The sequence below is a fragment of the Micromys minutus genome (genome assembly GCF_963924665.1).
Source record: "Micromys minutus genome assembly, chromosome: 2".
NCBI lineage: Eukaryota > Metazoa > Chordata > Mammalia > Rodentia > Muridae > Micromys > Micromys minutus.
This window is the reverse complement of record NC_137971.1, coordinates 74,401,398-74,419,562: the sequence shown is the minus strand read 5'-3', so window position 1 is coordinate 74,419,562 and position 18,165 is coordinate 74,401,398. Positions and strand designations below refer to the sequence as shown.

At 46.9% G+C, this 18,165-nt stretch overlaps 1 protein-coding gene across 2 annotated transcripts in view; it reads left to right on the top strand.

The window, feature by feature from the left end:
• Positions 1 to 18,165, top strand: part of PRKCB (protein kinase C beta) — a gene marked incomplete at both ends in the record, with an annotated part of 329,224 nt that overhangs the window by 229,080 nt on the left and 81,979 nt on the right. For both annotated transcript variants that reach the window (XM_080911318.1, XM_080911317.1), the window contains 2 exons: positions 4,102 to 4,198; positions 12,857 to 13,003. In XM_080911318.1, coding sequence (XP_080767444.1) covers positions 4,102 to 4,198; positions 12,857 to 13,003 — 244 coding nt within the window. The remainder of the gene's footprint in view (positions 1 to 4,101; positions 4,199 to 12,856; positions 13,004 to 18,165) is intronic.

Below are 18,165 nucleotides of genomic sequence, written 5' to 3'. Positions count from 1 at the left end.
CATGGAAATCCACAGCAGCAGAACCCTTTATACTCAAAAGACACAAGAGGACAAAGCAGATACAAATCTTCAGTCTCAGAGAGATTTCTCTCTAGGTAGAGAAAAAGAAATAACATTGTTACATTGGGGTGGGGGGTGGCGTGCTCCAGACTGATAAATAAATGCCATCTGGGGCCTGCTGGAAGCAGGGTTGGTATGTAGATTTCAGGTCCTTCCTCAGGAAAGAACTTACTGCGAGGTGACATTTAGCAGGGGACTAGAGGGAGGAGGAATTGAGTCCTGCTGCTATCTAGGGAGAAAGTGGCTCAATCCAAGGCCCTGAGGCAAGCCTGTGCCTGAACAGCAGTCATCTTGAAAGGCTGCTGAAGCGAGGGCTAGGTCAGCAAGGAGTAAGACTGTTGGTGTGTGTTCGAGTGAGGAAGTTGAGGAGACCTGTTCTGCTCTTTCTTCCTTCTCCATCACTGTACCTTGTGAAATAAAAGTAAAGTCTCACATATATTATAAACCTGTTCCCATCACTCAATAACCTTGGCTGCGTCATTTTTTAAGGTGTGTGTATGGGTATAGTGTGTATGCATATGCATGTTCGTTTGCGTGAACATTCACTCAGGGGTGGTGCTTGTGTGCCGTAGCATACATGTGGTGTGGAGGTCAGAGGTCAGTTTCTGGTGTTGGTCATCACTTTTCAGTTTGTTTGAGGCAGACTCTGGTTCATTGCTAGGTACACCAAGCTAAGTGATCCCTGAGATTCTAGGAAGATAAGGTTACAGATGCAGGGTACAGTTTTATATGGGTCCTAACAGTTTCTAACTCCATCCTCTTGATTGACAGGCAAGTTCTCTGTTCTTTGAGTTGAGCTACTATGAAATATAATTTGTTTTTTTTTCTCTCTCTTCCTTTTGTTCTTTGTTGTTTTTGTTTTGTTTGTATCTATTAAGACAGGGTTTCTTTGTGTGGCCTTAGCTGTCCCGGAACTAGCTCTGTAGACCAGGCTGGCCTTGAACTCAGAGATCTGTCAGTCTCTGCCTCCCAAATGCCAGGACTAAGGTATGCACCACCAGCCCACCACCGGCCAGCTGCAGACATCATTTCTTATAGCTTCATGTGACCCATTTTGTAGATCTGCCCCCATCAGACAGTCATTTATTGTAAGGCAGGAAATGCATATCTATGAAAAACAACTCACAACAGCAAACCGGCAGCTCAACTCTTATGTGTATACAGTTTTAATTATGTTCTAATAAATCCGAAAGACGGAAATTGATGGCTCTGAGAATATGTGCGCCACTAAAATGTTTGCTAATACATCCTGTATTAAAAAAAAAAAAGACCCCCATCTGATGAATGCATGTCATTCTCACATGTCAACTCTTAGTAATGTATATGTCAAACACTCAACCCAAGGACTGCGCACATTCTGGAGTTCCAATTATGCCAAGCCATTTGCAGATTGCTATTTGTTTATATTTATGAGTGTTTGCGTTTTCCTCGTTGATTCCTAAGATCTGTTTGTAGGGGATGTGGTTCAGTGTAGAGCACTTGCCTAGCAAGCAAGGCCTGTGTTCGGTCCTCAGCACTGCAGAGCTCTCAATGCTGAGGATATTAATGTTTCCCGACGTGTGTTCTGAAGTTCTACCCATTCGTGTAAAATGCCACTTTCCTTCATATTTCTTCTCTTCGTGTGTAGAGACTGTCTGTGTCCCTCCAATCTAACACGATAAACATCAAGGCGTCAGGCAGAGACATTGCTCCGCCCCATTCTCTAATTCCCTAATTGTCTGAATCACGCATCCTGTGTTCACTGTCTCCAGTGGATTTCGAAATTCCCTGTTTGGGTTTTTTTTTTTCTTCTTCTGAAACAATCTTCCCTAATTTCAGATTGTTCCCTTTCCTGGCTCTCTTGACTCATCGAAAATATAAACTAGACATTTTGTGGGGCTTTCCTCGGGTAGCTGCTCTCCGGCTTGTCTGATCTACGGCATCCATGTTTCTTTCATTAGATGGCTGGGTTTATGAGTGTCCTGCCACCTTTATCTCTTCTTGTAGAAGGATGAGCACAGAGGTGACCACTGTCCCTTTCCTAGTCCCTTGGATCCAGATAAGAGAGCCAGGAGCCTTATAATCCTGTGTGTTCCGGAGATCCTGTTCTCTGGTGGGGACCACAGGTAGAGATGGCCATACAGGCAAGAGTCTCCTTTACACACTGAGGTTTTGTGCACATTGTTAGGCTGGGCAGAGTCCCTTTCTTTTCTTCTAAGGTAGAATGTCCTTTCCTGGGTTCAGCAGATGTGTATATGTACTCTGGGTCCATCCTTCCTACACTGCATGTGGCAGGCTGGCTCCAGGAGATGGCTTCTCCCCCAGCTTCCTGGATGTGGGGACATGGGACCCTCACTTCAGCCTTGCTCATCTGATTCAGGCTTGTGGGTGTCTGGGGTTCCTACTACCTATGAAAGCCAGTGAACTGTATTTTCTGAAGTGTAAAACCCACCATAACTTTAGCTAAGAATTCCTTTGATCCTCCTATTTCTAATCCAGGGCTGGGATTAGAGGCTCAGCTCCTTCCTTTTGTGCTGGGGATATGAACTCAGGTCCTTATACTCATATAAGAAGCACCGGGCTGTCTCCCTAGCCCCATCTTTAACAGTCATTTTTACTCAAAGAAAGTGACTGGATCTATCTTAAAGGAATAGATGAAATCTTCCCCCTTTCCCCCCTCCACCCTCTTGCCTTATTTCCTGTGTCAGCGGGTAAATCTAGATTGTCATATATGCTAACGTTCACCTTCAAGCCAGACAATGGACTTTAAATGTGAACTTATTGTTATCTTTTTTAAAGCTCCAAATATTTTTATGAAAAACATTTAAGTCAAAATAACGTGCAGATTTGGCAGCACCCACACAAAAGCTTGTGAATGGCAAAGCTTGCCACACAGCACCACGTAATCTCTCATGATCATGTCACCTGGAGAAGCTTCTAGAACTTGTGTATGCAGCAAGTCTCCTTGAGCTCTGGTAGATGTGCACACACATTCTTAGGGAGCGAACTGAACATCCAGTGTGAGGCTCAGAGGCTCGTATTACTGCCTCAGATCTGTGCGTCCCTCCATGTGGACACTGCTTAAGAGGATGTACGATTTGAGAAAAATATGAGATTAAGATTGCACATGTATACATCATACTTGCTCATTTTTTAGGGAGAACTGTCAGGGAGGAGTTTGGGAGCCTCACCCTCACCTTCCTTTACCTCCTCATTTTATTTTGTTTTATTTTGTTACTTGTGGTCAATATCCTAGTGTTCAAAAAAAAAAAAAAATGAATGAAAGCTCCCATGAATATTCTCAGCCCATTGATACAGTTAATGAGAACAGCTGATGGTGTTCGTTGAGGATTTGCCGACAGCCTGGGGCTGCATTTGTTTTCCAAGCACACCTTTCAGTTCCATGCAGAAAGGACTTCTATCCCAGTGTGTAGCTAAAAAATACAGACGCTCAGATGGACTTTTCATCTGAGGTTAACCAAAGGAGCAAGGAGGTGAGGTAGGGCCTAAGCAAAGCACCTTGCGATTCCAGGGCCGGAAAGCATTCCCACAGGAACACTGTTCCTTCAGAAGCCAAAAAAACAGGGCCCAGACATCCTCCGAGGGAGAAAACAGCACTGTGAGGTGTGGAAGGGAGCAGGCAGGGGTCAGGTGAGAAACGAGAGGGAGGCCTGCGAGCTTGACGCGGCAAAGAGCTGAGCTCTGTGAGTGATGTAGCTCGCAGAGCTGTGTGTGCCGGTGTACATCTGCCAGTGCGGAAGTCCTCACAGCCACCTCATCTGAGGCAGGGTGTTGCTCAATGCTACACACACAGGCCATCTGACTGCTGAGTTGTCTCTGGAGAGATTCTTGTTTCAGCCCCTGGTCTCAGTCTACTTAGGTGTGCAGATACATTACCAGCTTTATGTGCATTTTGGGGATTTGAACTCAGATTTCATGACAAACACTTTACCCTACTGAGCCATCTCCCCCACCCTCGACTCAGGTTTTTTAGATAGCCCTCCAGCCCAGCTTGACGCTGTTACAGTCACAGACTTATTCCGCCTACTTGTCTCTCCCTAGGTTTAAGTTACTAAGTCAGGAAGAAGGCGAGTACTTCAACGTGCCCGTGCCGCCGGAAGGAAGCGAGGGCAATGAAGAGCTGCGGCAGAAGTTTGAGGTGAGCTTTTGTTTTACCGTGGTTTCTATGGGAACCAGATACGCTGCATCACTGCAATCTTTTTATCCTGTCCACGGTGTCAGATCGTTTGTGACTCTGAGCCTTTGCCTGTTCCAACTCCTCAAATACTCCTACCTCGAGAACCTCTGCCTTGTGACGTCTTCTCTGAACTGGTTCAGGCTTAGTTGTTTCTTACCAAGTTCTTATTCCGTGCCCAGAGGTCTCTGTGATGCAGACCTGGACTGAAGTGGTAATGGGAGTGGAGAAGTGGACAGAGTGAATTCTGAATTTGGATCTATTGTGGGTCTGTACTCTTCTTGGGTAGACTGACTATTGGTGACTCTACAAAAGTATTGTGGGCAGATTCTCACAGATAATCATTTTGTCCAAGCCATGGGGTTGGGTGTGACCTTGGATGCTACTGCTGTTTGTCCCTACTTCAGATAAGTTCCTTTTCTGTCTTAAGGACCAGGGCCCCTGTCATAGTTAGGGTTTCATTGCTGTGAAGTAACTACATGACCAAGGCAACTCTTATAAAGGAAAACATTTAATTGGGGCTGGCTTACAGTTTCAGAAGTTCAGTCCATTATCATCACGGTGGGAAGCATGGCAGTGTGCAGGCTGACTTGGTGCTGAAGGAGCAGAAAGTTCCACATTTTGATCTTTGGGCAGCAGAAGTGGACCGTCTCCCACAGGAAGCCAGGAAGAGGGTCTCTTCTGCACTGGATAGAGCTTGACCATGTATATGACCTCCAAACCCACCTCCATAGTAACACACTTCCTCCAACGAGGCCATACCTCCTAACAGGACCACTCCCCATGGGCCAATCATTCAAGCACATGAGTCTGTGGGGGCCAAACCTATTCCAACCACCCATTGTCATCTATGTGAGGTAGTAAGCATGCAGAGACACCTTGCAAAGGGAGAGGTTTGGGGGAAGGTGGGTGTAACTATGCATGGTATAGGAGCATCATGTGACTTGAATGTATTTCCGTGTGGGAAACATGGTGCACAGAAGCTGTATGATCTGGTAAGAATGCCAGGGAGGACAGAGTGTGGAGGTCATGGGATGAATTCCAAGTGAGTTTGGGGGAAGATGGTGAGGTTCAGAGTATCTGGCTGCAATGGCTTTGAGAAAGGTTTTGGCATTTACCCCAAGAAGCACATTAGCTTCCCACTCAACTCGATGCAGAATACCCATGGGCCCTTGTCCACACAGTCTGTACAGCGGTAATGCTAGCGATGCTGTGGGATCTCCCCTGACGTGAGTGGAATAAACACATTGGCCTTGGAGTTGCCAATCATCTTCCATCTGCTTCTATAGTTTGAATCTGGAATGTTCCCACAGGCTTAGGGTTTGAATGCTTAGTTCCAGGTGGTAGCTCTGTCTTGGGAAATTCTAGAAACTTCAGCTGCTGGAGGAATTAGGCACTGGTAGTGGGTTCTTGTAGGTGTCTTGTCCCTAGCTACCCTCTTCCTGTCTTCTCTCTGATTCCTGTTCACCTGGATGTGAGCAGCTGTTTCCTGATACACACTCCTACCACCATGATGTTCTGCCAAAGTACAGAAGGCCAGGAGACTGTGGGCAGATCCCTCTGAAACTGTGAGCCAAATACAGTTTCTCTTTTGAGTCATGTCTATCAGGTTCCTGTCTCAAGGACAAAGTGACTGACATTTGACCTTGGTCACAGAACTTAATTTTCTTGGTGGCTGTGTAATTCTGGGTAACTTGATAAAAGAAACTTTCCACCACACAGAGTTGCAAATAGGGTATTTTCAGAAAAGAACTGGAAGGCAAGACTTCCAGAGAAATCTTTCTGGGCTGGCAGTGTCTGTTGGCTGAAGCTGTTGTGATTATGGGTGGAAAAAACAAAACAAAAACACAAGGCTGGCATTCTCTTGTAAAAAATGAAGCCTGAGCTTTGAAAAAAAAAAAGTCTTCTGTCCTGGGGCAGCAGGGTGACATTTCCAAACGCCAAGGAAAACATTCTCTATGTGCCTGCGCATAGAGCATTTGTCTGAGACAGTAATTGGCTTGAAGTACAGGGCTGTTTTATCTGCATGCGACAAAATATGTCCCTTTATCCCTAGCAGGAGCCTGCAAATACTTGTTTATGCCTGAGTTATAATCGTGCTATACCATAGTTGTTGATTAAAAAAAGAGCTTCCAACGGACTGAAATTGCCGTCAGACGCAAGCAGGGATTTTACTTGACCTTGAACATGAGAAATGTAATTCCCACACAATAAGCAATTAGAATTCAGGATGAGTCAGGAATTGCCTTCGAGCTTCTTATCAGGAGCAACTCTGAGTGATGAGTGATAGACTACAGGGGCTTTTAGAATTGGGGTGGCAGTGTACTGTGGTGGGGTGCCCTGGGTGCAATTTGAAGACAGTTCAGAATATCCCCTGGAGGGTGTCCTTGGCCCCAGGCCTTGTCTGGGGGCTGGGGAAGAGACTATAATTTGGATGGCTCAGAGTGAGTTGCTAGGCAGGCTTGGGATTCTCTTATTTTACAAAATACTTCCGAGTACCTTCTTTGTCAAACCTCTGAAGATGCACTGGGACCACTCCCAACTCTTTCAGAAGAAGAAACTGAGGCTCAAGAAGTGAAGTCACTTTCCAGAGTACCAGAGCTGGTTATGGCCCTGGTTTTGAGTTTTTCTAGAAATAAATTATAAGGGTCCAAAGCCTGGTCTGAAGGTACATTTCTATTTCCAGTACTTAGGAGGCTGAGGCAGGAGGATAGAGTTACCAACAAGCCTAAGCTACTCGGTGAGGGTCCATCTCAAAATCACAAGTCAGTCAAGTGATAGTAGTTGATTTGGGAACTGGCTCTACAAGCCTTGTCAGGAGCAGATGATGAGGAAAGAAGGGGGATAGGTAAGAACAACATCCCTTTATGTCAGTGAGAGATCGGTTCCAGAGCCCTGTCCCCAGCAGATATCCAAACCTGGAGATACACAGAATGGCATTCATTCATTCATTCATTCATTCATTCATTCATTCATTCATTCACTCCCTCTTCCTCCCCCTCCCTCCCTCTCTCCCTCCTTCCCCTCCCTCCCCCTTCCCTCCCTCCCTCTCTCTCTGTCTCTGTCTCTCTCTCTGTCTCTCTCTCTCTCTCTCTCTCTCTCTCTCTCTCTCTCTGTGTGTGTGTGTGTGTGTGTGTGTTTGTATGTGTGCATCCTCCGGTGTACTTTAAACCAATCCAAATGACTTAGAGTGCACATGACATTGCAATGGTCTCTAAATGGCCAGTGCTATATTGGTTTGGAAACAAAGGCAAGGTGTCTCTGTATATGACGAACACAAGGAGATGTTTTTCCCAGTGTTTTATTCCCGTGGCTGCGTGTGAATCTGCTGCTACTGGGAGTGACTGTCAGATCAAGCTGCTGCTGCTACAAGCAGCTAGACTTGCTCATCCTCCCCCACCTCCCTAATAAAAGAAAACTATGAGGGTTTCCTTGCTGAGTGGCCCTGTCTGGGGACAGGAGCTAGGGGCCTTTCCCACAGCTCTCTTTACTCACTAGTGGAAGCACCTGCCCCTAAGATGAGCCCGAGGAGGGGGTGAGCAGCAGCCCAGAGCTTCCAACTCTGTAACACCCGTACTACAGGAATTCTGACACTGTGATTACAGGAGGACTGAATGAATTCATGACTCCAGAAGGACCTGGTACATAAGTATTCGGGGGGTCGGATACTGGTAGTGGTGTTGCCAGATCCTCCTTGGGAATCAACCAAGCTCAGCACATCCTCCTGGGGTTGGTGGGAGCCTCTCCAGGCACCCCATGCTTTCTGGCCTTCTGGCGTAGCTGGGAGTGCACGTGGAGGGGTGGGATACAAAGAGGTCTGAAGTCAGGACCAGTGTTGATCATCTGAGCTAGAACTTGGAGCCTTTGGTGGTTCCCTAGGACACAATGCAAAGTGACACAGTCCACTTGGAAGGGGTGGCTTTCTGCCTCAGTCCTGCACGGGTTTCTCTGGCTCCAAATTGCAAACATGAAAGGCAGCCACTGGTGGACGGTGGTTTCTGCTATGACTCCATTTTATATTGCCCTCTCTTTGATGCAGGGTGTGTGAGGCACCTGAAACTCTGGGATCTGTGGAGAGGTGTGTGATAGGTTCTTATCCTCAGAAGGCTCGCAGGGTGAGGGGAACAGCCACCCAATGCTCTCAGGAGCCATGTGGATGGAAGCCCAGGTTAAGGAGTGTTGCCAGGCTTTCTTCTAAAGAGAAAGAGGCTGGGAGTCGGTTTGGAGTTTTGTTTTTAGTAGTAAGGAGGGAACAAAAGACCTCGTGCATGTCCAGGAAGTACTCAACTACTGAGCCACACCTCCACCCCAAATCTAGATTTTTATAAGATCCCTCCTTATCTTCAACAGGTGGCATCTGATCTAAATGTTAAAGTAACAGCAAATGCTGGGCAGAGTATACACTTTTTAGTTAGATTCTAGATATTGAACTAATAAGCTATTTCTGTAATCAAGTACTGAAGGTAGGTAATTTAAAAGAAAGAGTTTTTTTTTTTAAAAGAAAAGGTTTCTCTTTTCGAGAGCACATGCACACACACACACACACACACACACACACACACACACACACACACACGTTTTAGAGGCTGGAAGGCTGCACAGTCCTATAAGGGTGGCCTCTGGTGAGAACCACCTTGTCTGGGTTTCACCAATCAAACAAAACAGGAAAAAAAAAACTGGGTGCATTCAGAAGGGGCTCAGCACACTGGTGACTTTGCTTTCTAAGGGCTGCTCTGAGAAGAAATAACTCCACGAAACCAGCATCATTTCTTCTCCAAGGGTGGGATCCCAGGCACACACACTTCCCTCAAGGTCCCACCTCTTAAAGGTCACCTCTCATGTCATAAACTATGGTCCAAGCCTCCAGCATGGAAATCTTATCTAAACCACAGCAAACAAACACAGCCCCCCCCCCATAAACCAAAGATTTAAAAAACTTGGTTATTTGGAGGCCTGGAGAGATAGCTCAATGGTTAAGTGTACTGGCTGCTCTTCCAGAGGACACGGTTCAAATTCCAGCCCACCCTTATCCGTGTCTCACAACTGTAACTTGTACCAGAGGATCTGATGTCCTCTTCTGGCCTCCAGAGGCAATGAATGCACGCCGTGCACTGACAACGCAAGCAGACAAAACACCCGTGCACATAAAACAAAAATCAAGTGAAAGAGGAAAAAGCCCAACTTCAGTCAACTGCAGCAAATCCAAGTTGAAAAATCTTGAGCTCTGTTTCAACGGGGATCGTGTTCCGGGACCGCCCAGTGGACGCACATGCGCACAATGGCTGGGCGGAAGTGGAGCGTGAAGCAAGCAACCCAGAGCATCCCAAGTCAGCTACCAAGTAATAGGAGACGCGGCAGCAAAGCAATGACACAGGGAGGGGGGCTTGTATCAGTCAGGAAAACCCCAGGAGGCTGGAGGGAGGATTCAGAATGCCATGAAGATGTATTCAGGTTCTTATGTGAAGTCTCTACCTAGATGAGACGGCCTCATGTTTGGCTCACCTCCTCCTCCGCGGGGCCCCATGCGCCTGTCTCTTAAATGTTCTGTACCCAATGCGTGCTGTTTGTTGGATGTCTTGGGCTTAAATATTAACATGTCTTAATATCAAACAACTAGTTCGAGGACCGTGCCAATTGCTTCGTTAGTAGCTTCAAACAGCACCAACACCCATCAACAGGAGAAAGATCAAGGCCTGATGAATTCTCAGCAACCCAGTGAGGGTTTGTACAACCCTGTACAGGGGTTTCAAGAATGTTCTGATGAGAGGAGAAAGGAGGACGTGAAATGGTTTATTCACTTTCATTCTAGTTGGATGAAATTCAAGAACAGAGAAATCTGACCTATGGGAATAGACACCAGAGCAAAGGTTGCCTTTGTTTTTTGGTTAGGGAAGTTCAGCTGCAAACCTCCTTGAGGAGCTGGACTTGTTCTGTACCTTGTTTGGGGCATGGGTAAATGTTTATTGTCAAAACCCACAGAAGGATACACTTAAGATCTGTACATTTTACCGCCAACATATCAAGTATTCATCTATTTTTATTTATTTATGATGAGTGTTCATGTGTGTGCTGGTCCACTTGTGTCTGCCCATGGAAGCCAGAAGACAACCTTGGGCGTCCTTCCTCAGACACCATCCACCTTTATTTTGAGACAGGGTCTCTCATTGGCCTGAAACGCACAGAGTAGGCTGAGCTGCTGCCCAGTGAACTCCAGGGAACCATCTTCCCATCTCCACCTCCACAGCCCTGGGACATCCAGGATGTATCATCATGCCAAGCTTTTGATTAGTGTAGATCCCGAGGCAGGAACTCAGGTCAGTGTGTTCGGCAGGCAAAGATTTTTCCGACTGAGCTATCTCCCCAGGTCCCACCTTCAATATGTTAAGACACTAATGAAGAAGATAGAATGCATTGGGAGCTTTGCAGTCTCGCTCGCTGAAAGCCAGTAGTGGGACACACGGTGCACAGGGAAGAAACAAATCTGACGTGGCCTTGGTGTGGAAGAAGCATGGCTCCCCAGCCTCTAAAATCAACGTCTCAGCTCTTCTGTCTCAATACCTAGCCCCTCAAACACACTTCTCCCTGGGTGGAAAAACCCCCAAGTACCCAGGGGCTCAGAATGGAACCTCTCCTTTTCCGCTTTCCCTCCTCCCTCTCTGTGTCTGCCCCATGGTGACTGTCCCACAAGCATCTGCTTCATTGTCCCCACACTGAAAACACGTGAATCCAGCACAGTCCCCACGAGTACCACCTGATAACTACAACTCTTTCCTCATGGCCTCCAAATATTTAGCCTTCAACTGGGTTCTTCCACTTTACCAGAGTGACCTTCTGAGTAGGCTGGCAACGTGATTCTTCTGAAAAACCTTTCAGAGGCTGCAAGGCATGCTCAGAAACAGCCAGGGCTCCTTGATGCAGTTGCTGAGGTCCTCAGAGCCCTGTGGCTTTGTCTCCGACTCCTCTGCTGGGCCCTTGGGCTCCATCCAGCTGGGCCAATGTTTATGTCACTCCGTCACTCCGTCACTCCAAATTTACCACCTGCAAGTGTTGCTCTATTGCCAATAGACATTGTTCACCTGGGTTGAAGCTGGCATAGTTAATGGAGTACCGCATAGAGGATGCAGGCCCTGCCTGATGTGCCTTCTTTGAGCGTCAGCATCTCCTTTGCTCTCTGATCTACCCCGAGCAGCTACAGCAGGGCAGGGTGTATCGCAGACACCCAGTGCGAGCTCCTTGATCAGATGAGTCCTCATTGACATTCAGAGCCTCGGGAAGGGGTTGATGGGGGTTGGGGGGAAGGGCTCAGTTCCTAAAGCACCTGTACAATCAGGAGGACCTAGGTTGACTCTCGTTTATTACCTGAGGTTTTAACTCCAGTGCTGCCATGGAGAGATGAGAGAACGAGAACAGCAGACTCCCTAGAACTAACTCAGGAGTCAGCCAGCCCGGTGCATGTGGTGGCAAAGGATAAGAGTGGCCCTGCCTTGGACAAAGTAGTGGATGAGGACTGACACCCAAGGTTGCTCTCTTACTGCCGCTGTGCACTGTGTCTTCTCCCCCTGCTCCCGTCTCTCTGTCTCACGAATGCTCACTGCCACCACCACAAATACAAGTACATACACAGATAGAGAGGGTGGGAGGGAGAAAAGGGAGGGAGGGAGGGAGGGAGAGAGGGAGAGAGGGAGGGAGAGAGAGGGAGGCCAAACTCCAGGAAACATTTTGTTATCAGTCATCAAAACACATGAAATAAGGAACAGTGATAAGGGCAGCCCTTCACTGGGGTATTGCCCACACAGAATGCTTGTTGCTGTCCCCCTCACCTGGAGGGGGACTGAGGTACAGAAAGGTTCATTTGTCAGGTGCACTGTCCTGTTCCACATACTCACCCAGATACCCAAAAAAACTAAACCAGCAAAACCCCTGCCCTCCAGAAGCTTACATTCCAGTGTGAAAGGGAACAAAAACTGAGAAGTCTGTGTGAAGAAAGCAAAGGAAGTGAGGACAGAAATTACTGGCCACTGCTTATGCATAGCGACTGGGAAGGGCTCTTACAGAGGCAAAGGCGCTTTGGGGGAATGGGCGCTTACGCTTCAACAAATGCAAGACGAAGCATTTTTGGCATCGGGTGACTCAGTTGTTGGAGACACTTCCTATTGACTACTGTGCAGCCTCGTAGGGAACCAATGTGGGTCTTCTAGGTGACAGATGGATACTAACAGGCAGTGCTGATGAAGAGGGAAATAAGTCAATGAATTCCAAAGCCCACGAGAAGGGAGACTTGACAACTCCTGGAAAGAATGCAATTCAAGGGTGTGTGTGTGTGTGTGTGTGTGTGTGTGTGTGTGTGTGTGCGTGAGAGAGAGAGAGAGAGAGAGAGAGAGAGAGAGAGAGAGAGAGAAAGAAACAGACAGAGAGACAGACAGAGAGACAGACAGAGAGACAGAGCAGAGAGACAGAGATGGGCCCAGGACGGCCCCAACCTTGTACGTTTTCAGAACAATGTATAGCCATGCATTGCACAGGATGGGTGCCTGGCTGTAGGAGACACAGCATCTGCTGAGCCCATCTATCTTTCTACCAGAGTGTCCTCAGCCCTCATCCTGTGTTCTCTTCTTCCTCCAGAGAGCCAAGATTAGCCAAGGTACCAAGGCTCCAGAAGAGAAGACAGCTAACACTATCTCCAAATTTGACAACAATGGCAACAGGGACCGGATGAAACTGACTGATTTCAACTTCCTGATGGTGCTGGGGAAAGGCAGCTTTGGCAAGGTATAGTACAACTTGGTGGTTGCATCCACTTTGGATGGAACATCTGCTCCTGTGGTGGGGAAAGAGGGACATAAATAAACTCAGATGGTAGCCTGCACTGAATATCATGACAAAGATGAATAAATGTTTATGCTAACTACAGATTGTTAGTATGAGGGACCCACTCACGTGATCTGAGGATACCTGAAGGATGGGAGCAAGCCAACATTGCATTCAGAACCAGGAAAGAGGGGCTGAGGATGTAGCTAAGTTTTCAGAGTCCTTGCCTGGCACCCATGGATTCTGATTTTGGTCCCTAGAATTGCATAAACCAGACATAAAATTTGGGGCTCAGGTGGTAGAGGCAGAATGATGCTCCTCAGCTGCTTAGTGAGTTCAAGGACAGCCTGAAATACACGAGTCTCTAAATATAAGCCAGAGCAGGGAAAGGCTGTTCCAGCAGAGGGAACAGCAGTGCCAGCATCCTGAGGTGGGAAGAGCTTGGTGCATTCTCAGTGCCATCAGAAGGCACTGGGTTCATGGTGACATGAGCAGGAAGACCTTCTAGGAGTCATCAGGAGGCACTGAGCCCACAGTGACATGAGCAGGGATGACATGAGTTTGCAGAGGGAAGCAGGGGCCCGGTCCTGCTGATGCTGGTGAGCTAGGAAGGTAAGTCTGGGTTTCATTCAAAGTGCAGTGGGGAGCCATTGCAAATTGTAAAACAGGGAAGTGACATGAGCAGGTTTGCCTCTGGAAGAGCACACGGTGGCAGCTGAGAATGGGAACGCTTCCTTCTGGGCAGCAGCACCGTAGAAGGATGACTGTGGGACTCATAGAGAGATCCTGGATGCTTTTATGAATACCGTGAGATTCTGTTTTACCAGAGTTGAGATTGTGTTATAAGTATTCCTGACTTGTTTAGTGTTGTTCAGAGTCTTTGAATCCCTTAGCGTGCCACCAATATGTCTGCTATAAATCTCATCCCGTGAACTCAGGTGTGCAAAAAAGAAATAAATTTCTTTTTCTTTTCTGGAACATAAGCCAGAAAGATGAATTATCCTCGAATCCCCCTCTGCTTCCCGTCTTTGTCCTTACACCACCCCTGTGCCCACCCATGCTACCTATAATCCATCAGTCAATCTTGTGGTCAATAGGTCAACAGCATGGCCCTCAGCTGAACCTCGTCAGAAGCTCCTAACTGGTGTCCCTCTCCACTCACAACTGTAGTCGGTACGTCCTTCGCTTAGCTAGAATAATTTTTCCCAAACACTTAGCTTAGGCTTCTCCCCAGCCACCATTCAGATTCTTTCTCTGCTCTGTCCTCGCTCTTAGCTTACCTAACCCTTGTGGCTCACATGGATCCCCCTTTGCTGCTTGACTCTTGTTTTTGTTTTTTTGTTTTTTTCCTCGTCACCCAGCATGTTCTAGATACAATGGTGGCTCTTAGGTGCCATTTTTCCCCCATGGACCTTTAATGACATCCCCAAATCTTTGCATGGCTGGCTCCTTGTCCTATCTCACACCTCTACTTGGATGACCAACCACTTAAAATAGCCACTTACTCATTCTGCTATGTGACATCAGGTCTTGCCTATGTCATAGCCCTGGCTGGCCTCCAACCATAATGCTCCTGCCTCAGTCCCCCCTCCTTGTGCTGGGATTATAGACATGTGCCACCTTGCCCCGTCATTCTCTATTCTATTTTCCCTTCTCATGGGAACCATTAAGGATGACATCCCGATTTCCATACCAGTCTGCTCTTCTTTCTGCTCTAAGATCTTCATGACCTAAGGGGAAGACCTTTCCCTGTTGACTTCAACACTGAACTTCAGGGTCGGTGGACCTAATTCGTTCAGCATCTAGGCTGTATGCTCACATTTTCTCTTGCTCATGTCTGGGTTTTCTGTTGAGATTCAATAGAGTCTGAAAATGTTTTCTCAGAGTCTGAAGAGACCCAGCATGGAATGAGAATGAAAAGGAGGGATGGACCCCAAGGGAATGGCCCAGAAACACTAAGGCCCATGAGGTTAGGGAACAGGCAGTAAGCTGTTTGTGGTCCACGCTACTATATGAGTTTCTAAGAGGTAATGAACAAGTTGGATGGGATGGAGAAACGGGTGGTGGATTTGACTAGGGTTGGATTAGGGGATCCAGTGAACTCAATTATGGTAATAAAGAATCTAGAGATGCTGGGAGGCCAATGCCTGCTGCAGCCCACAGGAGCTGACATGTAGCAGGTGGTCAGTACGATGTGTTCAGTGAATGAGAGAGACCTGTGCCTAGACTGAGTTAGGAAGAAACGCTAACAGGAAGAGAGTTGCCACTTGGTGGGAAAGGAAGAATCTGTAGAATCCTGGAGATGAGATATGAGGGGAAGAGACAGGGTGTTCTAAATGTTAGCAAGGATAGATTTCCAAGTGGAGCAGTCTCTTCAATGATGGAGAAGAAAGGAAGGAGAGATTCCGATGGGCTGAGGCTAGTAGGGAGTCTTGTTTTGTATCATCTTTGATCTTTGACCTATGTAACCTGCGCTGATCTTAAACCTTCAACCCCCTGCCTTATCATCTCAGGCGCTGGGGTCCTAGGGGAGCAACACTGTACTCTGCCTCATGTGGGAGTTCTTAAAATTAAGTTTTAACTCGGGTGCTGTGGTGTGCACTCAAGAAGCTGAGGATTATTTGAGCTCAGGAGTCAGGCCGGATGGGCAGTGTAGTCAGACCTCCAACACGTAGAAAAGAAAACTGAGTCACTCATTCTGTGTATACTCGAACGTGTGCAAGCACACATGCGTGAGCACACACACACTCACACACGCACACACACACTCACACACACACTCACAGCTTTTTTAGATATAATTTGCATATCATTATACTCTCCCTGTGAAAATGATACAATCCAGTGGTTTCTAATTTGTCACATCAATCAGCACAACCTTAACGTTGTTGCCACCCAAGAAACCCCATAATCACTCACAGTCCTTTCTCATTTCTTTCCTTTCCAATTATATTTTAAGCCAGCCTTGTATATTTACATGACTCACAATTAAAATTACATTAAAAGGATAAACACTGGGAAGTCTTGCTTCCACCCAAGTTAGCCCACTTCTGTGGCCCCTGGCTGACTTGGCCTCCATATGTGAACTTTCACTAATTGAATTTGCTTCTTTCGAGACTCCCTGGGCTCATTTACCATTCTTATTTTTGTCCTTGTTAACTCAAAAGTCAGTGTACCGTGCACACGCTTTGATCACATAACAATATAGACTGGAGAATTGCTGCTGGAAAAATGGGAGTTCCATGGAGGCTTCTGGAAAGAATTGAGGTTGGGGTGGGGTTGGGGAAGGTAGTGGGAGAGTGGATCATTGGGGGTTAGTGAGCAAATAAGAAAGAATAGATCATATGTTTCCATGGAAACTGTTATAATAATTGAGAGTTCTCTTGCAGACTGGGGATGCAGCATTAAATAAATCGCAGGCAGAATAGCAGCCCATCATGAAAGCAAAACAGAGTCACAAATACCTCTATGATCATTTAAAGCAGAGTCATCCTTTGCCACTCTCATGGTGCCAAGGGTGGTTTGGAATTAATGCAGTTTTGTATTCCAATGATGGCTTTGAACATCTTGCACAATCTGGCTAGGAACACAGCTCAGTTCCCTTACACAGAAGAACACAGCCACGAGTCTGCTTTCCCCCTTCAGAAGATGAAAAGAACCAGCCTTGGGGCTTTGCACCTCCCTCTCCCAGGTCCACCGGATCAGATCTGGCCCAGAAAAATACACACTCTCAATAAGTGCTGTGATCATTCGCAGACCGACAACAGAGGGTGACACAAGCATCTTGTTAAGACCTGTGAAAATGATAGAAGGGCGAAAGCAAGTGTGAAGCCATTGCGTTCCAGATGTGTTGCTGCGAGGCCATTGTGTTCCAGATGTGTCACGCAGTCCTGCAAACTCACAAGAGAGGAGCCATTTGGAGAGTTAACCCATGGTTCCCCGAAGGCTGTCTTCCCTAGAGGGCTTATTGGCATGTCTGATTTATATAGCAAAAAAAGTGTCTAGAAGTTCTTCCGAATATGTGCCATGCATAAAGAAGGAAGAAATGTACAGTTTGCCTCATCTTGGCATGGCGACCACCACTTACAGTTCCTGCACAGCACAGACATGAGTCCTTTTTGAATAATAATATTTTCTATTTAGTCTTTGAAAGTTTCACACTTTTATATTCCTATTTCATACAGTGTGTATTGATCGGACTTGTCCACCTTCATCCAGATGCTTCTAGTGTTGCCACCTAACCCCATCTCCTTCCCATCTTCATGGGTTTTTATTGTTATTAATAACCTCCACCCTCCAGTTAATGTTCCCACATGTTTGGAGGGCCATCCACAGGGCCAGGAGCAATCTCCCAGGGGCCACATCCCCAAAGAGGAGTGAATCTCCCTCAGCAGCCACCAGCTGCCAGTTGTCCCTTCGTTAGAAATGGGGCTTTGCTCCTTCCTCCCCAATCCTTGCTGGTATTGCGATTGGCTTGACCGTGTGCAGGTAACTATAGCTTCTGTGGGTTGATTTGTGCAACGGCCATGCCATGTCCAGATGTGAGCACTTCCCGGTTGTCTTCCACATCAACTGGCTCTTACATATATTCTGTGACATTCCCTGAGATTGATAGAAGTGATTCACGCAGACCTGAGAACTCAGTTACTTAGACTCAGTACGTAGGCCATTTATACATCTCTGCATTAACCAGTACCTGCAGCAAAAAGAAGCTTCTCTGACAAAATCTGAGAGCTACATATGGCTGTAGGTATAAATGCAAAGATTTAGAGGGCAGTTTGACAGTGTGAGCCTTTAGCAAAACAACAACAGCATATTCCCCCATGCGGGCCTGTGATCTCTCTAGTCATGAGCTTTTGATCAGGCGAAGCTAGCCTCATACCCAACCAGAAAGCAGTAGGTTACCTCACTTTCCTGCCACTATTGCACTAAGGGGCACCTCTCTCTAGGAAGTTTGGTATTATAGCATACAAGTCTAGCACTGGGTAAGAGTTGCATACCTTCTGGCACTGTATAAGCTAGCCAGCAGGAAGAGAATGTCATGGACAATTTGAGATAGACATAACTCTATACCACATATTTGATGTCTGTCATCCAAAAGTGCCAAGGTAAAAACATCTGTT